This window comes from Saccopteryx leptura, chromosome 1, assembly GCF_036850995.1.
Source record: "Saccopteryx leptura isolate mSacLep1 chromosome 1, mSacLep1_pri_phased_curated, whole genome shotgun sequence".
In the NCBI taxonomy this organism is placed as follows: domain Eukaryota; kingdom Metazoa; phylum Chordata; class Mammalia; order Chiroptera; family Emballonuridae; genus Saccopteryx; species Saccopteryx leptura.
In genome coordinates this window covers 17,950,773-17,978,400 of record NC_089503.1, presented here as the reverse complement: position 1 = coordinate 17,978,400, position 27,628 = coordinate 17,950,773, and the positions used below count along the sequence as shown (strand labels likewise).

The 27,628-nt window shown below is 42.7% G+C and overlaps 1 protein-coding gene across 18 annotated transcripts in view; it reads right to left on the bottom strand.

Annotated features, from left to right (window-relative positions):
* Positions 1-27,628, bottom strand: part of AMBRA1 (autophagy and beclin 1 regulator 1) — a 229,519-nt gene that overhangs the window by 85,310 nt on the left and 116,581 nt on the right. For all 18 annotated transcript variants that reach the window (XM_066362220.1, XM_066362229.1, XM_066362213.1 and 15 more), the window contains 2 exons: positions 18,526-18,606; positions 17,759-17,859 (listed from right to left, as the gene is read on the bottom strand). In XM_066362220.1, the coding sequence (XP_066218317.1) occupies positions 17,759-17,859; positions 18,526-18,606 (182 nt within the window). The remainder of the gene's footprint in view (positions 1-17,758; positions 17,860-18,525; positions 18,607-27,628) is intronic.

Here is a 27,628-nt window from a genome sequence, read left to right as displayed (position 1 = left end):
CTAACTTTAAACCCTAATCAACCTAGCTGGCAGACAGCCTCTAGGGCCCACGTTAGGTATAATTTGGAATAAAAATGATTAATCGTGATTAAAAGGAGAATTCAAACCTTTGGTTTCTTGCAAGAAAGCAGAGGTTTAGGTGACTTCTTGATCTTTCCTAAGGTTTTAACATTTAAGAACATCAAAGCCAAAGGAGAACATATAGCTAAATATTCAACAGTTTACTGTGCAGGTCCCAGGATGAAAAAGGAACAGAGAAGCAAGCATTTCCTTAGAAGTAGACTGGACCTTAATCTCACTGGACCCTAGTCTACAGTAGTCTTTGACTGAGTTTGTATATGCACACAAGAAATCCCCTGCCATCGCATGCTGCCCCATGAAGAACAGAAAAAGGGAAAGCATAGGAAGAGCTCTGAGGGTAATTCAATTTGTCAAAATTAGAAGGTTTAAGGACTCAAGAGTCCAACATCCCCCCCCCCCGTTAGAGATGGGGCCCGAGGCCATTTCCAGTTATACACCCCACACAAAAGTCATGAGTCATATTAAATAGTAAAATGTAAAACTGTCAAAGTGCAGCCAATATTGCTCAGCTCTTGATATAAGAATCCTGTAATTTCTTGCCATAAACTTTTCACTCTTATTTTAAGGTCACTGATCTGGAGAGAGGTGGAATATAAAACTGTTGCATTCAAAGTAAGAAAGGCAAAAAAGACAGGCATATTTAAATTAAGGATATCCAAAAATACCAAGACTAAGATTATTTTTTTTCAGGCTTTCTAAATTCTCAACACCTTTTCTTTAGATGTCAAAAAAGATCAGGTTTTTTCCATAGCTGTCTAAGCCTTTCAGACAAAAGTCCCTCTCCCACATAGGATAGTAACTAATGACAAAAAGGAAAAGGTAGGCAACTCCACTTGGTGCCTGAAACAAAGGCTAATATAATAAGTCTGCCCTGGCTGGATAGCCTGGTTGGTTAAAGCATTGTTTCAAAGCACAGAGGTTGCTGCTGCCAATTTGATCCCCGGTCAGAACACATAAAAGATCAATGTTCATGTCTCTCTCGCTCTCTCTGCCTTCCTCTCTCTAAAATAAAAAAAATGGCCTGACCAGGTGGTGGCACAATGGATAGAGTGTCAAACCTGGGATGCTGAGGACCCAGGTTCAAAACCCTGAGGTCACCGGTTTGAGTGCGGGGTCACCAGCTTGAGCACAGGATCACTAGTTTGAGCATGGGATAATAGACATGACCCTATGGTTGCTGGCTTGAAGCCCAAGGTCGCTGGCTTGAGCAAGGGGTCACTGGCTCACCTGATGCACCTCCCCCCCATCAAGGCACATATGAGAAAGCAATCAATGAACAACTGAAGTGCTACAACTAAGAATTGATGCTTCTCATCTCTCACTCTTCCTGCCTACCCCCACCCCATCTGCCTGCTTAAAAAAAATTAAAATCAGTAAACATAAAAAATAGCAAAAAGTTCATGCTAACAGAAACTAAAACACAGATTACCTGGTAATAATGGTAGAAAGGAACAAAAAGTATACTAGGAAATTGAGGGAAATAGCCAGTCAGACTTTCCTTCTACTTATAATCTCCAAATTATGGCCAAGTCCTGTTACTTCCACCCAAGGGTAGCTTTAGAAATTCTATAAATGTGCCTTAGGGTTGACAGTTTAATGGGTGGGTGTGGGGACAGGTAGGGTCTTAAAGCTGTCAGCAGAGCAAGCTCACTGTTTTCACTTGGATGGTATATTTTTAGGGATGGCTTGGGTTGGATAATAGTGGTAGAGAAGTATCTAAATATTCCAAACTAACAATTGGTCGGTGCTGGCTTTTATCCCACAGGACCTCCAAATTCTTCCTACGTAAGACAAAGATTAGAACAGCTGAAACCTCTTCAGAGCATGTGTCCTTTTTTTTCTTTAGAGAGACAGGAACATCAAGCCGCTCCTATGCCCTGAATAGGGAATCAAACCAGCAACCTCTGCACTCTGGGATGACACTCCAACCAATTAAGAAATCTGGCCAGGGCCAGAGCAGGTGTTCTTAAGCTGTCCCTGTAGTCTCTCCACTGAGAACATGGGAATGGAAAAACTGGGTGTTCAGAAGTAACTTATTTCAGCTTTGCATTGGTTTTTCAGTTTTAACTAGTTTACCTTATAAGCAATATAAGGTTTTACCACTCCCCCCCAGTCACCTCACTTCAGCAGAACCAATGAAAATATTTAGACCAAGAAACACTTTGTGGGTTTTATAAGCTCTCAATTCACTCCTATGTTAGCTGTATTCATTCTGCCTTAAAGAAAGTCAGGTTCAAACTCTGTGACCCATGACAGATAAAGCTAAATGGAGGACAGGAAGGGAAGACAAGGAGCAAAGGCGAAAAAAGGATATTGGCTAAATCTTATTACCACACACTCTAAAACTCTTATCAAGCAACAAAAGGTAAGCTCTAGTTTTATTTGGGGATATTCTCTGCCTGTTTAGATTAAACAGTCTGTACATTTCCATTCTTGGTACCCTTCTTTCTTCCCAAGGCACACACCTCTGCTCAACCTCCTCTTGGGAGTGGAATCTACATTTCCCACATCCCAGGCTCAGCTGAACAGGTCCCTTCTCTTCAGTTTCCAGTAGCAAACATGGCCAAACACACATTTCTAGCTGTGGCAGCAGCTCCTTTCTGCCTCATAGTCATTTCATAAATCTTGGCTAAGCTTCAAGGCAGGACAAAGAGATGTTTAATAAGCACACTAACCCACTGGGTGCCAGGCTGAGTTGGATGGCCAAGTTCTCATCAAAGCCAGTTTAAATCTCCAATAATAAGTACGTACCATTCTTTTACACAGGCTATCACATTTTGAATACAACTGTGCAGTGCAAAACCCAGGGCACAGCAGCAGAGCCTGCATCCCACCAGTCACTGAGATGGCTGTGAAAGAACATCAAGGAAGTCCTAAAAGAATGACTGGTGATTATTAAATTTGTCTCTTTGTATCCTGAGGCCCACCCATGCATTTGCATGTGGAGCCCATGAAATAGTTTTTAACCAATCTCATCAATAAGGCCAAGCAAAACCAAAGTCCTATGTTTGAGAAGAACTGAAGTCTAGTTTCTCCCAACCACTGGTGTAAGAAATCATAGCATTCCACAAAGACCCTTGACTTATTTTCAGGAGATTTTCTTCCAAGTTAAAGGAGCTGCGGATTTTAAATTATGCTATAGGTACAGGTTCACTTACAGCCAATTCAGTAAGTGCTTGCAGTTAATTCTGTCAGTTTTACTCTTACATAGAAACCCATGTGGCCCCAGGGGGTCCAACCACCCACAGAGCTCTTCTGCACATCATTTTACCCTCCAGCACATAGAAATAGAGAACTACATCCCAGAAATCACCCAGAGAAAGGGAAAAGTTAGGCTATGTGTAGAAAATCAGGATCCAGCTTTGAATTTGGATGTAATTCCTCTGAATAATGCAAATAATGATCTATGCTGTTTCTCTGAAGTTCTAAACCTATACTGAAATTTTCCCTTCGTGTATATGTAAGGGCACTTTTAAAAAGCTATTTGTTTAGAGTGCGCTACCAGGCTACTCCAGATCTCAAAAATCTACTCAGTTACAATGTAAATGGAGACTAGAAAAGAACTTGTGCATTGGGATTTGACCTATTTTGTTTGTCTTTGGAGCCTAAGACACTATGTAAAAAAGCACAAATTAGCTTAGTGGTGATTAGAAAAGAAACAAGGCATCCCAGTTGAGGACAACCAGCCTGCCAACTGCCAGATATGTGTGTGATTATTATTAGTTTTCTATGGTTACCATAACAAGTTACTACAAATTTAGTGGCTTAACATAAATTCACTAGCATTCAGTTGCACAGGACATAAGTCCAGCCCGATCTCAAGGAGTTAAAATCAAGATAGTGGCAGGGCTTTCTGGAGGTTCCAGGGGAGAATCTGTTTCCTTGCTTATTTGGGTTGTCGGCAGAATTCAGTTCTTTACAGTTGTAGGATTGAGGCCCTCACTTCCTTGTGGGCTGTTAGCTGAGGATCATTGCCACCTTCTATCACTGCATCTCTCTCTCTCTCTTTATAAAATTTTTCCACTGACTTGAGAGAGGGAGGAAGGGAGAGAGAAAGAGAAAAGGGGTGTGGGGGAGGGAGAGAGGGGAGAGAGAGAGAGAGAGAGAGAGACAGAAGGAGAAGTAACTCATTGTTCCACTTAGGTATTCCATTTAGTTGTATATGCATTGATTGCTTCTCATATGTGCACTGACCAGAGGATGAACCCATGACTTTGGGATGACACTGTAGCCACTGAACCAACTGTCCAGGGCCTCACTGCATCTCTGACTGATCCTTCTGCCCTTTTCCTCTACTCTTAACGGCTCATGTGATTTCACTGGTAAAAGTCTACCCAGATAATTCAGGATGAGCTCCCAACTTCAAAATCTGTAATCTTAATCACACCTGCAAAATTCCTTTTGCCACAAAAAAATAACATATTGACAGATTACAGAGATTAGTATGTGAAGCTCTTGGGCAGGCCATTTTTCTGCCTACTATTCCAGCTGAGACCATCCACACCCAGCCAAGCCATCAACTCACCACAGAGAGCAGCCAAGTTGGCCCAGACCAGATGAACTTTACATTGGACTCACAGAATTGGGGGAAACAATACTACTATAGGCTAGTAAATGTGTGGGTGTTTTGTGAGGTGACAAAAACTAACTGATACAATGGCCAAGGCCACGCCACTTCCAAGAGTTTGTGAAACCCTCAACCTAATAACATGGACCTTTTTCTCCTTCTCTGCTCTCAGTGAGGTCACTAGCAGTTTTCTGCTTTCTGAATCATAAAACAAAACAATTAAATTTGTTTTATTTCTTCTTCCAGTCCAGACTGAGAGGTCGTTGCTAAAATTTAACAAAAGTCAGCCTTACTATTTCAATAGAACCACACAGGAAAGTAATGATACGACTGGGAGCTACATACAGGAAAAATATACATACAGCAAAAGTCAGTTTACAGTTCATACGGATAATACAATAACAGTAATACAAGAATAAACTGTTTCATGTGCTCACATCTGTAAACTTATTTTCGCTCCACCCTGTATATATCCTAGAAGTCTTAGGGAAAGATGTGAAGGAAAGGCCATCTTTTGATGGAGCAAAAGGTGCAAATGGAAGAAAGAAATTTCACTGCTACCTAACCCATCTCTCCTCTATGATAAAGACCAATGAAGGCTTTGGGGGACAGCCTATAAGCAAGGGTCTTTAACCCTTCATTAGCTAAATACATTTTCTCAAATGGGATCTCCCTAAGATTTGCTGACACTTAAAGGTCTGGAACACTTCAGTAGAAGGAAAATGCCAAAATGCCAATAGCAAGTTAATGACCTGTTGGTGCTTTTGGCTGACTTCCCTGTGCCTGGGTCTTGCCTGTTAATTCAATGCTATTCAGATTCCATCTCAAAAAACAAACAAGGATGGAGACCAGAGGCCTGCCTTCCCCAGACTTATCAGAGCAACACAGTGCAATTATACCCAAACAGCTTTGTTTGGAATGTAATCACCGCCCAAGCCTTCTTCCCAATGGGATGGCAACAGTGTAATTACCTCTTCAGGATTCATTGTTTGGGAATGTAATTCTTTTACAGGGCCTTCTTTCTAGGGGAAAGAAGCTGCAACAAGAATATAAAAGAATTTGTAGTCGCCTCCCCAGTAGCAGTCTTATAAGCTGAACAAATGATTTTTGCTTTTCTTAAAAGTAAAGCTGGCCCTGGCCGGTTGGCTCAGCGGTAGAGCGTTGGCCTGGCGTGCGGAAGTCCCGGGTTCAATTCCCGGCCAGGGCACACAGGATAGGCACCCATCTGCTTCTCCACCCCTCCTACTCTCCTTCCTCTCTATCTCTCTCTTCCCTTCCCGCAGCCAAGGCTCCACTGGAGCAAAAGATGGCCCAGGCGCTGGGGATGGCTCCTTGGCCTCTGCCCCAGGCGCTAGAATGGCTCTGGTAGCGACAGAGCGACGCCCCGGATGGGCAGAGCCTCGCCCCCTGGTGGGCGTGCCGGGTGGATCCCAGTCGGGCGCATGCGGGAGTCTGTCTGACTGCCTCCCCGTTTCCAGCTTCAGAAAAATAAAAAATAAAATAAAAAAAAATTAAAAAGTAAAGCCAGAGTTTAAATTTCAGCATCTTCTACCAACAAGGAATCAACCACACCCTATGAGGACTCTGTTTGAAAAGTACCAATTTAAAGGTATACTCCTTGAATTCAAGTCCTACTCTGTCAAGTACTAGCTGTGGTCTTGGACAAATTATTTCATCTCTCTATGCCTCAGTTTCCTCATTTGTAAAAATTAGTAATAAGAGGACATCACTAGAATGTTGTGAAGATTAAATGAATTATATGAGACATGATTAGAAAAGGACTTGGTATAGTAAATGCTCTTGGGTTTTTGGATTTATTTTTTTTTAAAGCACATTAGAAGCATCATATTCCATAGCCACTGCATTTTACAAATGTGACCTAACACTAGTTCACGGTCAAATCTAAGCTTGGGTTAGCATGATGTTTCTTTCCACAACCCCTTTTACCAGTTCAGCACAGGGGCAATGTTCGGATAATTTTAAATGCAGCTATAGAACTGTCACAGCCTCTGAGCTATATGCTTAGGTAAAACTCCATTCCAATAGGCAGGAGTGACTATGAATATTTCCATGTCAGTCCTATCATGTTACTAGTCTAAAGGAAACTACAATAAAGAGATCTGTGACATCTTTCTGTTGAGAAAATCAGCAAGTATTACCAAAAGTAGCCATTGGCAATATGGCAGATTCTGGAGAAAATTCATCTTGCTAGCCAGATTTATATATGAAAATTATTTATTTTCCTCATATAGCATGTAGGCAACAGCACACCCCACGTCCCTGAATATCCTTGTTTACACTGGGAGCTTCAACCCTTTACCTCCTGTCCAGCTTTTCTTCTATTCCTTTCTAGTCTAGACCAGTTTAATTCTCTGTTTAGGAAAGAGAATTTTTTAGCTTATGTTTCACCAGCCATGAGCCACAAGAGTAAAATCATGAGTTTGTTTGCTAGGCAGCCCCAAAAAACACAGCCCACAGCTCAAGTTAGTGGGAGTGACCTGGAGCTCCTTCTACATAGCACATAGCCAGTGAGCTGGACTTTTGATAAACCCAGAGACTCATCTCAGTAGCCCTATACTGTAGTTACAGGACTTCTGGCTCTGGGATGACACTCAACTCCTGGCTACAAGAAACACTGCATGGAATCTCCACACTCCAAGAGGTCCCGTCCCTGGTCACCGACCTGCAGATGCCTCTTTCCACATCATGGCTTGTACCAAGATATCCATGCTTGCTCTCGACTTCCAACTGAGTGACACAAGGACCCTGGGAAGAGCTGGCCTTGTGGGTCAGGAGGTGTTAAAGAAAGGAAATTAACACCCAAAGGCTGGCTCTACTTTGGTAGAGAGGGGGAGAGGGGTGAGAGTCTGCCAGCCCCCATGGCATTTCCAGCCAATTTGGAATGAACACGGCTGCTTGAGGAAATGAAAAGGGAAAGAGAAGAAAAGTTAACGTGAGCTCAGAATTTTTTTTTTTTTGTATTTTTTCTGAAGCTGGAAACGGGGAGAGACAGTCAGACAGACTCCCGCATGCGCCCGACTGGGATCCACCCGGCACGCCCACCAGGGGCGAAGCTCTGCCGGGACCAGAGCCACTCTAGCGCCTGGGGCAGAGGCCAAGGAGCCATTCCCAGCGCCCGGGCGATCTTTGCTCCAATGGAGCCTCGGCTGTGAGCTCAGAATTTTAAAAAGGACGTTGAGGGTTATCTTCATATTTATCACTTAGGTAAAAACTGACAGAGTAGACAGGGTAGCGAAGAGGATTGTTCCAAGTCTTTCCAGAGTTTGTAAATTTCTGACTTAAAGAAAGAAAATTGGCTGCTGTCTCTACTGGAAAAATTAGACTTTGATCTAACATTTGGCTTTTTCTTTCCCCACATCTCCTTTGTAGATTTCTATATTGTTGTATCATTTGTTCTGAGGATTGAAAGACATGTCAAAGCAAATACTAAGCATAACCTAGTAGAGAGAAGTAAAAGGGTTTTGGCATTACAGTGGGTACACTTCAGATTAGATGGCACTGTCAGCTGGCACCCACAAAATGAGCAGTACTTCTAAGGAGCACACAACCACAGGACTTGATAAGCTTTGAGATCACTGTAGGTTTAGGGAAGCTCTGGAGTACAGAAAACAAAGTACAAAGGGTCTTAACACAGATTTGTTGATGTTAACATTTCTTTTTCAGAAAAAAGGGGGAAAGGGTGGGAAACTGGTTAAGAATTAGAAGAAAGGTTATAAATCGATTTCTCCTTGGAGTAAAACTTCTAGCAGAGCTGATAAGATCTGTTTACCTAGCATGAGAGCTTAATGGACTTCTATTTTCTGCTGCAGAAACAGTGTAGGATTCTGAGCTCTCACAGCCAGCTTTGTGTTTATACTTCTGTTTTACCATTTAGCACAATGCCCACTGTCCTATAGCTGTTTATAAGCATGATGAGTTTGCTCAGTAGATGGTAAGCTTATGGAGAACAGAGATCATATCTTATTCAACTGGATACTATCATATCACTAACATGTAACAGAAGCTCAGTAAATAATTATTGAGCCAAAATCTCTGATATGCCAACCAAGCACTTGGGAGGTCATTACAAATTCATTCATTTTCTTCATTAATGACTCCAGATCATGTTATTAATATACCAGGAGCTCACCAGCACGAACTCATCTTGGATTACTGGTATGAACAACCCATTAATGTGTTACCAAGCCATCTCTTCCATTCCTCTGCCTCGGTTCCTAGCTTAGTAATGAGTTAATCTAGATGAGCGGTTCTCAAAATTTAAAATGTACCAGAATCACGTAGAAGACTCTTTAAAACACAAATTCCTTCCTGACCAGGTGGTGGCACAGTGGACAAAGCATCAGTGGGATTCTGAGGATCCATGTTCAAAACCCAGAGTCGCTGGCTTGAGCCCAAAGGTCTTTGGCTTGAAGCCCAAGGTTGCAGGTTTAAGCAAGGGGTCATAGGTTCAGCTGGAGCCCCGCTAAGTTGAGAATCCCATGTCACCATGGTTATATAGTTGTGTTTGTTCTACTGAGCAGATGCTTATTTCATCAGCATAGGTTCTGATAGGGGACAAAAAAGGTTTTACAAATGCAAACTTTGTGATTCCCACCTTGGGTGACATTTAGGCAACAATGGATACATTAGCTTGTCAAACTATCAATGCAGGGAACTTCAGGTTGCCATCTTTTGGTATTACAGAGCACAAGCTCCCACTTTTTTTCAACTCTGACCATAACAAAGGAGAGAAAGCCCTTCTTGGGACCCAGAAAGAGCACCACTGCGGATGAAGGAAGAACAGTGAGATATAGTACAGTTATAGTCAGTGAGGAGACTGGCAAAGCTCTAATACTGGCCCCAAAATTTATAATACAAATAACACTAATAGCTAACATCCATTAAACACTTGTGTGCCAAAAATACTAAATGTTTCACATATATTAAACCATTCAATCCTCAAAATAATCCTGTGAGCTAGAGACTATTTTATGCCCATTTTATAGATTGAAAAAAAACTGAGTCCTAAAAGAGATAAAATTGCCAAGACTATGTTCCTAGGAAGTAGCAGAATAATTATTTGAACCTGGATAATCTGGCCCCACCATCCAAACTCTTTGCTACACTGCCTTGCACGCTGACATCCTGCAAATCGCAGCTGTCTGCCTGGAGGTCCACTCCCTCCTGTACAGAGACTCACTTGAAAGATGAATGAAGACACATTCAGAATTTCTTCAAACTGTACCAAAGGACATAAATCCTTGATCCAAGCCCAGGTCTGAGCTGAACCTCCTTAGCCAAATTATCAGGATTGGCAGTTAAAGTCTCAGGGGATACATTAAATTTTTAGTAGCAGGGCCAAAACAGAACATAGAAAGCAGGCCACTCCCTGGCTAGACTGTCAACTCCCTAAGGGCAGTACCATTTAATTCTTTTATAAGACCCAAGTGTCCTGGAAAATGCTAAACCTTTAGAAAGTGCTACATACATTTCAAAGTGACACTACAGAAAGGGTACAGGTATAAAGTTTCTGTGGGGAAAGAACAAGGGGAAATTTCTAGGCACAGAAAAACTTACGTCACATAATACAAAAGGAACAGAAATGTTCATTAATAAGGCCCAATATTTTCCTCTAGAAAAGCCAAAGAAGCACAGGCAATGCAGCTTAGAAATTGGGCCCAGGCTATCAACAAGCCCACTTCTCACTAGTGGTGTGCAGTACATGATACATGGAGAGGTAGTAAGGGATCGGGCAGAGAGGAAGGACATGGACACTCCCGTGATTGGTAGATAGCGAATAAGTAAAAGGAGTGCTAAAAGGCCGAGTTCTCTGGGAGGAGTGCTGCATTTACTTCTGTGTTTCCCAGGCAACCAAGCCAACCCCCTTACCGCCTTCACTTTCATCACTGGAGCAGAATGAAAGATAATTGGGTTAATAATTAAAGCAGCACTAACTAGTAACACCACCACTAATTGTCCATTTATCTGAGATTTATAAACAGCCATCTTAATTGATGTTGAGTTGGAATGTGCCACTCATTTTATTTGCCTGGCTACTGGATAACAAAGAGGTACAGAACATGCAGATAAAGGGTCCAACAACAGAATTATTATTCATTTCTGTTCATACTCACTTAAGGGCCATGAGGCCCTTTAACTGTATTCACTACTATTCATCTTTCCCAGATTAGTCTATTCAAGTAAAAATCATATACAGTAAGTGATTTGCTGTATTAGAGAAATATGATATCAAGTTGAAAAATCAGGCTAATTCCTAAAAGTTGGCAAGACCAAGGCCCAGATGCCCACCTAGCTGGCCAAACTAGATTAGACAGGACTCCTGAAAGTAATTCTCTAAAGTACCAGATAAGTGGGGAACATCTAAGAGAGGATTGGTGTTTTTAAAAGAGATGAGGGAGCAAAATAAAGCCAAAACTCCAGTTAACAAGGAAAAAAAAATTCTTTTTTTTTTTTTTTTTTTACAGAGACAGAGAGAGAGTCAGACAGGAACGAAGAGAGATGAGAAGCATCAATCATTAGCTTTTCATTGCGACACCTTAGTTGTTCATTGATGGCCCTCCCATACATGCCCTGGCCATGAGGCTACAGCAGACTGAGTAACCCCTTGCTTGAGCCAGTGACCTTGGGTCCAAGCTGGTGAGCTTTTGCTCAAACCAGATGAGCCCGTGCTCAAGCTGGCAACCTCGGGGTCTCAAACCTGGGTCTTCCGCATCCCAGTCCGACACTCTATCCACTGCGCCACCACCCGGTCAGGCGGAAAAGTAAATTCTTGCAAAAGAAGTAACTCTGTCTTATCCATACAGCCAACAAAAAGAAGACTGCCTGGACATGAAAACACATAAGAAATTAACAACAGAAGGAAATTTGAGAAAGTCACAAATAGGTGAAAAATGAAGAACATACTCCTAAAATATACCTAGTAGAGTTGCAGTAGTTTTAAATGTATTTATACTTCTTCAAATACAGGTTCAGAATTTGTGTTGCCTACTGGATAAAAAAAGAAATCTTAAGATAAATGAGAATACCTGGGCACAAAGCCATCACTAGCCCAGAACACTCGACCAGGCCCCAATGACCTGTGGCTAGGAGCAAGAAAATCCTGACACTTCCCATTGGTTTTAATCAAAATACTAAATTAAGTACATCAGGCCCACCATCTGCTGGGAACAGATGCTCATTAGGATGAAAGTCAAAAAGATTAGGCAGGCCAGATAACTAATACCCTACATTACCCAGGTCCAAATCCCTCAGAAGTTTTTTGTTCTTCCAGTAATTACCAGGAAGATGTCAAATGCCAGGGCTTCTCATTTCACTTTTATGAGCCTCAATCATGCAGAAAAATTTTATAAGCTTAAGAACATTTTGGCAGATATTCTCTACTTGAACTCAGGCAAAACATGGCACAGAAGACAGAATAGAGTTATTATGAGTCAGGCAGACGACCTGGTTTAAAGTTCCAGGCCCACTACCTCTCACTGTGTTATACTGGGCAAGTGATATAACTTCTCTGAACCCCAGTTTTCTTCCCTGCAGAATGGGAATGAACAATCCACTTTACAGGGTTGTTACAATGACTCAAGGAGATACTTTATGGGAAAGCACTTAGGACAGTACCTGGCTCACAGTAGGCATTCATTAATTTTACTTCCTTTTTTATTATCAGTTGCTATTATGGCAGAGCTAGAGCTGTCTGCTAAAAAGTCAGCAGGGGGAGCTCCTCAGACTTGAGTGTGTTTCCCCCCAAAATGCACCTAGTAAAGTTGCAGTAGCTTTAAATATATTTACACCTCTTTAAGTTCCTGGGTCAAAATTTATGGTGCTGAAGAGGAGGCATGACTTGGGTTGATGGGTACTGGTGGCCACCAGGAACCTACAGAATTGTGGGGAATGGACTGAGACAAGATGGAAGAGATGAACATTAACAGACTATCACAACACTTCCCTGTGGTGGCTTGTTTTCTATTATCACACTCAGGTTCTTGTGGGAGGAAGTGAGCACAATGGATCTTAAGTCTCTGAAAATCGATTTTTGTTGATGATTCTGAATGGCTTTGGCTAGTCCACTGGAGATTCACTGGCCACCATAGTACTGGTCATGCCTCCTAAAACTACAGGTGTATATATATATATGCTTTATCCTGCAGGCCTTCCAAATTTCCATGCTTCATTGCTGCTAAAAGCCATTCACCAGGCAAAGTTTTGCTTTATGTTTGGAGCTAAGAAGCAAACAGCAAGACTGGGGTACAGTCAGACAGCTAGACTTGGAGCTACAGGAGTGCAGGAATTGTGTCCATCCTATTAACTCTGGTAACCTAGAACAGTGCCTGGCGCATGGCTGCAGAACAAACGCCTACTGAATGTAATTATTCATCACAACCTCATTCTAATCATACAAGAGGAAGTACCGCTCCAGGAAAATTGAGAGTGCTTACTGTTAAAAAGCCAATTTGTCTTTCGCTTCAAAGGCCATTACCATATCAGCAATATTATAGGATCACAAATAGGTTTAATAAAAAGCAAAACATGTGTCCAGGAGAGCACAAAGGCTTAGGGAAAGGGCTGTTACATAATAAGTATTTTCCACAGCAAGCACCACTGGATCATGAAAGCTATGTCCAGAAGCCACTTAAAATATAGGCATACTGGCCTTGGCCAGTTGGCTCAGCGGTGGAAAGCATCGGCCCAGCATGTGGAAGTCCCAGGTTCAATTCCCGGTCAGGGCATATAGGAGAAGCGCCCATCTGCTTCTCCACCCTTCTCCCTCTCCTTTCTTTCTACCTCTCTCTTCCCCTCCCGTAGCCAAGGCTTCACTGGAGCAAAGTTGGCCCGAGCGCTGAGGATGGCTCCATGGCCTCCACCTCAGATGCTGAGGATGGCTCCAGTAGCAGTGGACTGATGCCGCAGATGGGCAGAGCATCGCCCCCTGGTGGGCATGCCAGAGTCTGTCTGCCTCCCTGCTTTTCACAAAAAAATAAATTTATATATATATATATATATATATATATATATATATGGGCATATTTTGTTTTATTATGCTTAGCTTTACTGTGCTTCACAGATGTTGCATTTAAAAACAAAATAAATTGAAGGCAAGACCCTCTACCAGCAAAAAGATTACAATTCACTTTATTAAGATGTTCTGAAACCAAACCCACAATATCTCCAAGGTATTATATGCCTGTAGAAGAACTAAAATGAGTAAGAAAAACCCTGAAGATCAGCCAAGTTCTCTGGGCGCTCTTTCTCTCTTCCAGATTAAGATCCTGGAAGAGGAATGCTATTTTGATGCTTTGTCCTTTAAAATAAATGTGGGGAGGCAAACTAGGAAGCTTTGGAGTCCTACTGCATGGTTCAGTTTTGGCTCCTCTACTTCTAGCTGCATTTCTCTGGGCAAGTTAGACTTCTAGGCTTTAGTTTCTTCATTGTTAGATAACAGCATCCATCTCATAGGATTACTGCGAGAAGAAATGAAACATGACTGGGAAGAGCACTTAAAACATTCTCTAGTATGTACATAGCAAGTGATCAATAAATGTTAGGGGTTTTTTTGGTTGTTGCTGTTATTATTATTAAACTTTTCTTTTTATTAAAACTTTTCTTAATAGAAGTAAAAAGCAAGACAATTATCAACAGAATCTGGAGGGATATCCAAATATTTCTAAATAATGAAGGCTTTTAAGAAAAAGGCCATTGGTGCCTGACCAGGAGCTGGCGCAGTAGATAGAGTGTCGACCTGGGATGCTGAGGACCCAGGTTTGAAACCCAGATATCGCCGGCTTGAGCATCAGCTCATCTGGAGCCCCTAGTCAAGGCACATATGAGAAAAAATCATGAACTAAGGTGTCACAACAACAAGGTTGATGCTTCTCATCTCTTCCTTCCCTGTCTGTCCGTCTATCTATCTTGCTTAAAAAGAAAAAAAGAAAAGGTCATTGGGCACTCTATAACATGTATCTTGAGAAAATGGGAGAAACTAGTTTAATTATGAATGGAAATCATCTGTTCATCTAACTTGAGAGTGAGATTCTTTTTATTTATTTATTTTATTTATTTTTTTTATTTTTCTGAAGCTGGAAACGGGGAGAAACAGTCAGACTCCCGCATGCGCCCGACCGGGATCCACCAGGCACGCCCACCAGGGGGCGATACTCTGCCCCTCCGGGGCGTCGCTCTGTTGCGACCAGAGCCACTCCAGCGCCTGAGGCAGAGGCCAAGGAGCCATCCCCAGTGCCCAGGCCATCTTTGCTCCAATGGAGCCTCACTGCAGGAGGGGAAGAGAGAGACAGAGAGGAAGGAGAGGGGGAGGGGTGGAGAAGCAGATGGGTACCTCTCCTGTGTGCCCTGGCCGGGAATCGAACCCGGGACTTCTGTACGCCAGGCCGACGCTCTACCACTGAGCAAACCGGCCAGGGCCGAGAGTGAGATTCTTAAGAGTCTAGATGTCCTTTCTCTCATGGCCCTCTCTATCCTTGTTACAGCTTTCCTAGGTAGAGTTCCTCCCTGCGAGTAGCTGCCTGCTGGAGCTCAGCCTCTATATTCAAAGTTGTCCATAAGTGAAATTGGCCATGTGGGGTCAGACCTCTGGGCATAAAGTGGGGAACAAGAAATGGAGGTAGAGTTACTAAATCAAAAGATAAAAAAACAACATACAACTGTTCCAAAAAAGCTAAATGCCAAGAAACATTTTTCTAGCAATGAGGAGCAGGAGGTGCTGTGTGCGGTGGTAGAGGCAGACGTCTGGAACAAAGAAGGGTGGAGAAGAGCTCTGTAGTACTGCTTGGCAGAAAGTGATTATCTGCCAGTGAGGCGCTTCCCAAGCTACCAGCCAAGCCACATGGAAATGCCACACAAGGGGAAGCACAGGGCCATGGGTCTCTTTACCAACTTGGGCCAGAAACTTTCTCAGATGAGTTTGTCGGGAGACCACGGTGCAGTCCCCTCTCCAGGCAAGCCTAGGCCTATGAAGTCTTGGTGTCTGACAGAGAAAGCCCGGAGGTTTCTAGGATTTCTAGGCCCTGATTTTGGGTCAAGGATACAACCCCTCAGGGTAGGCCAGATCCTAAGCCTATTAGCTGTCACAGGTTGGTTAGAAATCACATTCTCCCACCTGACAATGCCAGGGCCCTATAAAGATCTTTACCTTTAACCCCTTTAAGAATCCCGTATTTTCCAAAACATAATTTCATTTAATTTTTTTTTTTTACAGGGACAGAGAGAGAGTCAGAGAGAGGGACAGATAGGGACAGACAGACAGGAACGGAGAGAGATGAGAAGCATCAATCACCAGTTTTTTGTTGAGATACCTTAGTTGTTCATTGATTGCCTTCTCATATGTGCCTTGACCACGGGCCTTCAGCAGACCGAGGAACCCCTTGCTCGAGCCAGCAACCTTGGGTCCAAGCTGGTGAGCTTTGCTCAAACCAGATGAGCCTGCGCTCATGCTGGCGACCTTGGGGTCTCGAACCTGGCTCCTCCGCATCCCAGTCCAACGCTCTATCCACTGTGCCACCACCTGGTCAGACTAAAAATTTTTAATAAAACTTGACTAGGCAGTGGTGCAGTAGATAGAGCATTAGACTGGGTTGCAGAAGACCTAGGTCTAAAGCCCCAAGGTCGCTGGCTTGAGCGCTGGCTTGACTCATCTGGCTTGAGCACGGGCTAACCAGCTTGAATGTGAGGTCGCTGGCTTGAGCGTGGGATCAAAGATATGACCCTACCATTGATGGCTTGAGCCCAAGGTCGCTGGCTTGAGCCCAAGGTCGCTGGCTTAAGCAAGGGGTCACTCACTCTGCTGTAACCCCCTGGTCAAGGCACATATGAGAAAGCATATGTGAACAACTTATAAGATGCCACAATGAAGAATTGATGCTTCTCATCTCTCTCCCTTCCTGTTTGTCTCTCCGTCTGTCCCTCTCTCTGTCTCTGTCACACACAAAAAAGTTTTATTTTTTATTCTTTGTATTTTTCTGAAATTGGAAACGGGGAGGCAATCAGACAGACTCCCACATGCGCCCGACCGGGATCCACCCGGCATGCCCACCAGGGGGCGATGCTCTGCCCATCTGGGGCATCACTCTGTTGCAACCAGAGCCATTCTAGTGCCTGAGGCAGAGGCCACAGAGACATCCTCAGCGCCTGGGCCAACTTTGTTCCAATGGAGCCTTGGCTGCGGGAGGGGAAGAGAGAGAGAGGAAGGAGAGGGGGAGGGGTGGAGAAGCAGATGGGCGCTTCTCCTGTGTGCCCTGGCCAGGAATCGAACCCGGGACTCCCGCACGCCAGGCCGACGCTCTACCACTGAGCCAACCAGCCAGGGCCGACACACAAATTTTTTTTAATAAAGATGCTTATTAAAGGTATACTTAAATGTGACTTGATTTTTATACCTTTTATGCCTTCATATACATACACTTACAAGGTGGCAGTAGAAGTAGGAGGAAGGGAGGAAACGAGTGTGATGGGGAAATATCCTTTGTCAGAAAAAAACAATTTTGCTTTGTTTCCTTCTTTAGAGATTGCCCAGAAGCAGCAACACACACTGCGTCTCAGAGCCCAGTCATATTATGAATCTTAGTACAAAGACACTGGTCAGTAAGCTATTCAGCCACCCTAAACTGCCTCAACTGGGCTTGTCCAGCCTATTCTGTTCTGTGGAGATCTCTGAGCCAGTTGTGTGTGTCTCTTCCTCCCTTGGAAACTCCATGTGCTGCCAATAGCAAAGGGGAGGAGAGGTGTGTATTAAGTTCCTAATTGAACCACAAGATCTGGCTCATGAGTATCTATCTCACCAACTGAAACATGAACAAGACTTTATCATTCAACAGCCAGACTAATTGCTGGATTAAGAAACAAATGGTTTAAACTAATAAAAAAATTTTTAAGATGTTTAAAGGAAGTAGAAAAGGGGAAGAGAAACAGTCTTCTTCGACCTTGCAGTGTCCTGCCTTAAAGTAAGGAACGGAGTACAAGATCTCAAAAACAGAGTTTTCAGCCAGATGGCAAGATGCCGTCACATCAACATAACAGAGGGAAAAGCTTTATCTGGCTCCCGGCCCCTTCAAATTTTCACAATCCAAAGAAACATTTCCTTACCTGCCAGGACCCTGTTAACAGAAGAGTGAGTAGCCAAGCCAGGCTGTCCACGTTCATGAAAAATCCCAGCATAAGGCAAGTACTCAGGCAGCAAGAAACGCCTACAAGAAGGAATCACGTGTGAAAAGCCTACTCAAGACAAACATAAAACAAAGGATATAATACTGTGAATCTACCCTCAAAAATCAAGGCTAAGGGATCCACTAGGCCTAGATATCCACTAGGCCTAGGAATCTGCCCAGAGCAGAGTAAAAATTCCTAGGATCTGTATGTTCACAGATTTGTATCCCCTTGATCTTTCTTCTAAAGCAGTAGTTTTCAACTGCCAGTCCACGAACTGGTATTGATCTGCCAGAAATTTTGTGCCAGTTCACGAAAGAGTTAACCACCTTGATGTTGTATGAAGATTATATAAACCCATAGACTCCAGAATCTTCATACAGCATCAGGGTGGTTAACTCTTTCATGGGCCGGCACAAAATTTCTGGTGGACCAGAAGTTGCAAACCACTATTCTAAGCTTTCCCAGGGCTGAGATTCTTGAACAAATGCTCCCAATACCACTATTCTCTCTCTTTCTCTTTTTAGTGTGGTCAGTCATCTCCTGTCAAGTCTTTAGGTGGCAGGACTGTATCATAGGCTCACTAGGAAATAGTTCCAGATATGGACAATCCAAAGACCAAAAAGTGGGTTTAAAAACTAGATCCAGGCTTCCATAAAGACTCCCTCCTAGAAGTCTCTCATAAAGGCTGACTACCCGGTTCTTACCTTGGGACAAAGCGTCCAAGTGAAGGTGCAGACATTCTGGCATTACGTGGAGCTCGGTGCCTAGATCTGTCACCATTGTCCCTGGAGAAAACAAAAAGATTGCACATAAGAGAGTTATTAAATCAGAATCAGCCACCAGCCCAAAAGACAAATATCTCCCAAATTAAATTCTTATACCTAGGAGAAAACCCCAGAGAAATGAGTGATCTGTTTGCTTACTAATGTGGGTGGCACATTCATATACTGTATCTCTGGAGTACCTCGACTAAAGAAGTCATGAGAATTTTTTAACAGCTCAGTAAGAAAGAGGAAGATTTTTCTTGAGTTAACGCGGTCTACGAAGTCTGCAACTTCTGAAATTAAAGCTAGGTTTAGATTCTCTAAGAGATCTGGAATGGATACCTTTTTCTAAATTGAAAGGTAGAGAGACACTTTGGCTTTTGGGGGGGTCTTGAAGGAAGAAAAATACCCTCATCAATTTCATCCAGCAAATGGTTATCTTTCAATGAATCTGTTTAGGTCCTTAGTGTTAAAAAATCACTGACAAGTGAAAGAAAGACACTAGGCAATCCCTTCTTTTGAAGACTAAAAAATTGACAATGATGAAGAATATTAGACAACGTAAACCCTAAGCAAGGTCAGTTGAGTAAACAGAAAAAAAGTCTAGGTGTTTTCTTTATGGTCTGTAATAACCACCATTTATTAAATATCTACTAAGTACTAATACAAAGGTTATTAATGTGTTATCCCACTTAAAACTTCTGGCTATCCCATGAGGTATTATTAGCTCTGTGTTTTTTTGTTTTGTTTTGTTTTTTGTATTTTTCTGAAGCTGGAAACGGGGAGAGACAGTCAGACAGACTCCCGCATGCGCCCGACCGGGATCCACCCGGCACACCCACCAGGGGCGACGCTCTGCCCACCAGGGGGAGATGCTCTGCCCCTCCGGGGCATAGCTCTGCCACGACCAGAGCCACTCTAGCGCCTGGGGCAGAGGCCAAGGAGCCATCCCCAGCACCAGGGCCATCTTTGCTCCAATGGAGCCTTGGCTGCAGGAGGGGAAGAGAGAGACAGAGAGGAAGGGGGAGGGGTGGAGAAGCAAATGGGCGCTTCTCCTATGTGCCCTGGCCGGGAATCGAACCCACGTCCCCCACGCCAGGCCGACGCTCTACCGCTGAGCCAACTGGCCAGGGCCTATTAGCTCTGTTTTACAGAGAAGGAAACGAAGGACCAAGAGGCAAGTGCCCAAGGTGATACAACTAGTAAAAGCGGTTGAGGCAGGATTCAAGGAAGCTCTATTTGACTGTAAAGCCCTAGTTCACTGCACTACACTTCACTGCTTCCTAAAGAAAAGAGTGAGCAGAGACTTCACATGGCTTAGTTTCCAATGCATCAAAGGAACAAGAAGCCAAAGGGCATGGGCCAGGCCGAGCAGTTAATTAGCTGCTTAACCAACTCCACAAAATAAATGAACCTCTAAGAGCCTGATTTAGGATATTTTCTTAATTCTCCCTTTGGATTACCTTCAACTTAAAATAATCTTCAAGCTGGCCCTGGAACCAAAATTAAGGCAACACTTTGGCTTTCAAATGGACCACTGGGAGCTTTACAAGCCAGAAACAAAAGCCTAGGAAGGTTTTTATATCTTGGTGAAATTGGATGCTGAACATTTAAAGACAAATCAATACCAGGGATATTGGAAGCTAAATCATTAAAAGTTACTACTTGGTTTTTATTTTCCCAAAAGAGAAATTACACTACTGTGTGTACTAACATATATTTCTTTGGCTTGAAATTCTACAGATGGTAGGAAGAGGCAAAGAGGGAGATAAGACCATACACATATATAGAAACTAAAAAGGGGATTAAAAAGAACAATGAGATCACAAGTTCCCAGCCAGCAAAATGAAGCTTTGGGGAGCTCACAAATTATTATAAGGTCTCAGTAACCACATGTACACAAGGAGGAGCTGGTTATCAAACAAATAAGATAGCTTTCCAATTCAGTATATTATTATTTTTCAAGTATCTGTAGAGTCAGATTATAACCAAAGTACCAATCCATTTAAAATGTACAAGTGAATTCATGCTTTCATAATAGCATAATTTACTTATTAATGGGCACTAAAAGTACAACTAATTACCATGAGAGGCGTTAGATAATATTTTAAAGTAAAAAAGGGTCATAAGCCTTAATAAGGTTGAAAACTATGGTACATAGAGAAGCATCATGGGACAAATCCATTACTCTCTTCTACTGCTATGAGAGAGCCAGCCTTCACAGAATCAGATTGTGGAGCTGTCGATTGACTCCCGCAAGGTCCAAAGAGTCCCCTCTCTCTGGACAACAAACAGTACTCTATCCAGTGTCAGCAGAGTTGAAGGACAAAGAACGAGAAACCAGTGCCCACCATGACACACAACTTGGTGAAAGGACACTAGAAGACAACTTAGAAAAAGAGACAAACACCAGGGCTAGGTGGAAAATCTGGGCTCCTATGACATATTTCACAAGTCTCTTTTCATTGTTATTAAAACCTAAAGAACAAACAACTTTTTTTCTGATTCAGCTTCTCCCTCCATTAAAAAAAGGGTGGAGCCTGACCGGGCAGTGGCGCAGTGGATAAAGTATCGGACTGGGATGCGGAAGGTCCAGGTTCGAGACCCTGAGGTCACCAGCATGAGCGAGGGCTCATCTGGTCTGAGCAAAAGCTCACCAGCTTGGACCCAAGGTTGCTGGCTCGAGCATGGGGTTACTCGGTCTGCTGAAGGCCCGCTGAAGGCCCGCAGTCAAGGCACATATGAGAAAGCAATCAATGAACAACTAAGGTGTTACAATATGCAATGAAAAACTAATGATTGATGCCTCTCATCTCTCCGTTCCTGTCTGTCTGTCCCTGTCTATCCCTCTCTCTGACTCTCTGTCTCTGTAAAAAACAAACAAACAAAAAAATGGGTGGAGGGCGGACACAAGAAATGGCCCGTTTCACAATTTGAGATTATTGGAGGATATATATGATATATATGATATATATGATATATGAAAATAAGAATGATATCAGCTGGCTCAGATACAAGCAACCCCTTAGACTGACAGTTACATAAGGCAGCATAAAAGAGGTAATACATTTAGTGAGTGGAGATGCATTTGCTGGTCCTCAGCTAACACCTTAACTAATGATGGGGAAGAAGGAACTAAATATCATCTCAATAAATAATGACTTCAAATTGACAGTGTTGAGAATGTTAGCAAGAAGGAGAATGACAGACTGGGACCAAGAATGATTAGAAAAATGTGAAACATGGTCAACAAAAAAGATGCTCCCTGTGGGAGAAAAATAAAGAAATCTAGGAGAAAAGAGCTGATAACAGAACAGCTCAAACACATTTACTGACCAGGAGAAACCTTGAATACAGGAATGGGTAAGGTGACAAAGGCCAGAATGTCCAACCAAAGAGCAATTTAGGCAAGAAGAGGGAAAAGGGTCCTGGGTTTTAGTGCTGGAACCCAAAACCCCTGATTAAAGGCACAGCTTCAAATAAACCAGAGGTGAAAAGGGCAAGCAATGATTTCAGGTTCTATGGTCTCTAGAAAGAAGGATTCAGAAATAAAGTTGATGGGGAAACAAATTTCAACACACAGATATGGGGCGGGGGTTAGAGGGAGAGGAAAGGAAGATTGGTTAGAATTCCAAGAAAAGAACAAAGGAATTAAAAGTACTTAAAATAATGTTTTGTTTTGTTGTTGTTTTAAAGAAAATGACACAGACTCTGCCACTCACTTCAGTGCTGGTACAAGACCCACATGAAGCATGGCTCCATGAGATGAAGGGGCAAAATCAGTCAGGTAGAGACAATATGAGTGAACTGGAAGATGTTTTATAGATAAACAGTGATAAAAATGACGACCCAGAGAGTTTATGTTTATCTTAGGGACAGTGGAGGGTGCTAAATACTGGAACCTAACATAGTTCACACTCACTACAAGGGGGACTTTAAAAAGAACAGTGAAGACCAGAGTATGCAGATATGTTGGTACTGCCCCTCCATCACATGGCTCTTTCTCAGCAAAATACTTTGCAGGGAAACACCAGAGAAATCCTCATCAATTTCATCAGCCAGAAGGCAGAAGATGCCTTGAAGCCAGCAGGACAGACAGCGGCTGAGTTATTAATGGCTTTCCCAGTTGTTGAACTCCATGCATCTCTGATTAACTCTCAGAGAGGTATTTGGGGAGGGGGGGGGGAATAAGATTTTATAAGGGAAAAACACCCTTCAAACAATCAAGCATCTAAGACAAGTGCTGAACACAAGAAAATACATCTCTGGAACAAGGGAGAAACACAGCAGCAACTCTGCTAAATGCCTGAGAGAGAGGCTATAATTTAAAGGAATGAAATAGGTACCTACAGACTGCTAGGTACCTATTAGTAGTCCTAACCAAACAGTCAGGTTGTCATTACTCCTCAGTGACAAATGGCTCTGACTAGGGCCTTTATAAATGAAGTTCTTGCAACAATCAGCTCAAAAGGCCACTGTCCTCACAATACACAGATGACTTTGCTGAAAATTAAACTAAAAAATACTTGTTTCTCTATGCTCTTCTGTTTCTCTTCAATCTTCAGACAACAGAAGACCTAGTCAGTATTCCTGTCCCTGAATGGCACAGTGATCCTGGCCAAGTCCTTTCCTTACTCAGGTACTGTTAGGAACTGAGGCCCCAGTCCCTACTGCTGGACTGTGTATACATGTGAGGGCTTAGATTTCTGGGAACAAAGCACAGACCCAGCTGATAACATTCACAGGGGATACCTAATAGCCTAGGTCTCCTGGAACTGCAAAGTCTTAATTTTTCTCCAAGGAATAGTGACATAACATATAATTACAATTTATAAATTCCCCTCCTTGTTTATTCCACCTTTAATATTATTTGCATACATTATAAAAATCCATGTTCCTATTGTACATTTTATGTTAAAAAATATATATATATCTTAAGTAGTTATGTCTTCCTTTCCTCCCTCTCCTGTCCCAGGAGTTTAATTCTTCCTTCTGAATGTTCCCATTCTAAGTCCAAGCACAATCCAGACATAGTCCATTTTCTTTCTCTTCTGCATTCCTTGTAATACATATTCATATACATTTTACCTGAGCATAAAGGGTACTAATTCTAAAGTTGTCAAGCAATATTATATATATTTATTATATATATTCTAAGCAATAGACTCAAAATCCTCAGTAAAGAGCTAGAACTCAGGTAGGCATATATTTTATAAATATTTTGGGGCTCCACAGGTAGCAGATATCCTATTTCTAATCCTTATGAAATCTTCCTCACTTTTCTGAGACTTTTCATTATTCTGTATCTGCTGAGTACAAGGCAAATTCTTCTTCTTCTTCTTCTTCTTCTTCTTTTTTTATTTTATTTTTTAGATTTTATTTATTTATTATAGAGAGGGGAGAGAGAGAGAGAGAAAGAGAGAAGGGGGGAGGAGCAGGAAGCACCAACTCCCATATGTGCCTTGACCAGGCAAGCCCAGGGTTTTGAACCGGCAACCTCAGCGTTTCCAGGTCGACGCTTTATCCACTGCGCCACCCCAGGTCAGGCTTAAAAGGGGTTTTTGTTTTGTTTTGTTTTGTTTGTATTTTTCTGAAGCTGGAAACGGGGAGAGACAGTCAGACAGACTCCCGCATGCGCCCAACTGGGATCCACCCGGCTCGCCCACCAGGGGGGATGCTCTGCCCACCAGGGGGCGATGCTCTGTCCCTCCGGGGCATCGCTCTGCGGTGACCAGAGCCACTCTAGTGCCTGGGGCAGAGGCCAAGGAGCTATCCCCAGCGCCCGGGCCATCTTTGCTCCAATGGAGCCTTGGCTGCGGGAGGGGAAGAGAGAGACAGAGAGGAAGGAGGGGGGGGGTGGAGAAGCAAATGGGCGCTTCTCCTATGTGCCCTGGCCGGGAATCGAACCCGGGTCCCCTGCACGCCAGGCCGATGCTCTACCGCTGAGCCAACCGGCCAGGGCCAAATTCTTCTAAGGTAGGTAACTCATACCTTACAACAAAGGTCCAAGAACTTTCATGCTAAATGACATTTCAGAGATAATTTAACCTCGTTTTACAGATCAGACCTGGAAGCTTAGGGTGGACAAGGGACTTGCCTAAGGACAAATGACAAATCATAAGGTCAGCTAAAACTAGAACACAGGGCTATTTCCTAGACCATGATTTTCAATTGGTGTGCCACGAGAATTTTTAAAACATTTAACACCTGACTAGTCAGGGGCCCAAAGCTTTTCCCCTTAAGAGTATCAAATAAAAAAAATGACAACAGCCAACACAACAGCCGTCCCGGTGTGAACTAATCAAAATTACACCAATTTTTTTTTTTTGTCAGATCAACAAAAAATGTATTTTTTATATGCTGCAGAATTTTAGTAATTAGTTTGTGTGCCATGTGATGAAAAAGGTTGAAAATCATTGCCCTTGACTGTAGTTGCCAGGCTGCAGGGGCCAGTGGGCACTGACAAGTGATCCCAGTCCCAATCACAGCTGTACTAGAAGTCACTTGCTATTTTATAAACTAGTTCAAAATTGATTCCAGTAAGAATTAAAAAGGACCTGGGACATTTTATCTGGAGACAAAGAAAGTGAGAGCTAAACTCTTAAGCAGCTTATTCTCACTGGAACATCACAGTTCCTACTCTTATACACCAAGGCCTTCCCACACAATACTAAACATTCAGTCCTCATATGTTCTCACCTTTACTTTGCCCAATGCTTTCAAATTGGTTTTCCTGCATCTGTACACTTGTCACTTCTGGTCACCCTAACCAGTGCTGTCAGTTAATCTAACATATATATTAAATAATGACTGTCCCCAGACAGAAATCAAGTAAAAACTTTTCAGCCAGGCATTTCAGAACCTCCATAGTTCAGGCTCTTCCCATCTTCTCATATTATAAACGCTCCAGCCCACCTGCGGTGGCGCAGCGTGTAGGGTGTCAGCCTGGAACACTGACGTTGCCAGTTTGAAACCCTGGGCTTGCCTGGTCAAGCCACATATGAGAAGCAACTACTACTATGAGTTGATGCTTCTTCCTGCTCCTTCTACCTTTCTCTCTCTAAAATATACTTATTTTAAATAAGCAAACAAACACTCCAGAGTTCCAGCTACAGATTCACTCAGTTCCCAAATAAACCCTGTAAATCCTCTGTTTGGCTTTTGTTTCAGCTATCCCCTTTGTTCAGAATCTCGTTCCCTACCTCGGTCCTCCATATCAATTCACCAAAGTCCTATGCAGTCTTCACACCCAGCTGAAATCCAAGAAGACTTCTCACATCTCCACAAATACTCTCCCTTCATACAATGCTGTCCTGTACTTCAGCAAGATCATGTTAATCTTGTAGAACATTTATGTAAAAATTTGATCATGTTATTCTATAGTTTAAAACTCTTCAATATGCCCTCTCACCTACAGGATAAAGTTTACCCCCCTTGCAAGGCACAAAAGACTGTCTAAGATCTGGGGCCACTTTAACTCACAGGGCTCCTCTACCACATCTTAGACTTTACATTCTAGCAATACTCATCAACAAGGGCATTCCTTGCTGTTTCATGTTTCCATGACTGTGCATTTATTTGCCTTTTTCCTAAGTATATACCTAGAAAAAGGTCCTATTTTAAGACTTCAATGTTTCTCACCTGACCTGTGGTGGTACAGTGGATAAAGAACTGATCTAGAATGCTGAGGTTGCTGGTTCGAAACCATAGGCTTGCCCAGTCAAGGCAAATGAAATTACTTAAAACTGGTAAAAAGGAAGAGAATAGTTTCTTTTCTCAACCTACTTTAAGAACTAGTTCTCGATCCCCAGCTGGTGGTGCAGTGCATAGAGCATTGGTCAGGGGTACCAAGGTTGCCGGTTTGATCCTGGGGTCACCAATACTGGGGTTGCTAGCTCAACCCCCAACGTTGCCAGGTTGAACCAGCGAGCTCAGGCCTGGTCAGGGTACACAGAAGAAGTAATCAATGGTACAACTAAGTGGAATAACGAGTTGATGCTTCTCTTTCTCTCCCTCCCCCTTCCTCTCTTCCTCTCTCTCTCTCTCTCTCTAGAGAGAGAGAACTAGTTCTCTATAATACCACTCAACAAATGTTGGTTGCCTGATTCTCAATCTCTTCATATGTAAAGAGAAGAGTAACTTTACAATGTGTTTCCTTAGAATTTCTATTGCACTTCAATATTAAAGAGTCTATGGTTTATAAGTCAAAGAAAGAGACAAAGGCAACTACATTTAAAAATAAAGTAGACAACAACTCCCTTTTCCCTTCCCTTTCTTGGCTACAAGTTATGTATTTGCTATTAATAGTCACTGACTCCCACAGAGGTCCTGGAAGTTCTAGGTGCAGAAGAAAAAGCAGGAGCAAGTATTATCAAGAACATATGGCTGGCTTCACTCTACTGGAATTTCTAGCCATGAGGCCTTGAAGTAAGTATGAGTCTCACAAAGCTGTCAGATTTCATTGATAGATAATAGTAGTATGGCCTGATTTCTAATATAGTTGCTTTGTCACCGCTCAACTAAATTTCAGTTATGCCAAAAGGGTAGATAGAGAATAAAGTTTGAACTAAAGGCAAGTAACTTCCCTATGCCACATCCAATTAGATAACAGAGCTGAGTGACAGCCTTCAAAACTCTCCTCAACTATATCATATACCAAGAAGACCTTTCAATGGCTTCTTTGACAGAAGGCATCTAGCCAGGGGGCCATAGAAGGAGAAGCTCTGGCTATGTGATGCTCCTCTGGATGTGTGTATGTAGTACTGCACCATGCCAAAGTGAGAACCGGGAACCCATCTCCCATACCCAGAAATGACTGTCATATTCAAATGAAACACTTCTGCACATTAAATCACAATATGTATTTCTGGGTAAAGGGAACCAAATGCAACCAGATAAATTAAAAGAATTAAGAAAAGAAGTAATACACCCAAAGAGACTTCATCATGAGGCTGAAAGACAACAATTGTCACTGAGGTGTTTTTCCAAAGCCTAGTGTCACAACTATGAATGAGGACTTGTTCTCTTCTATGCTAACAACATT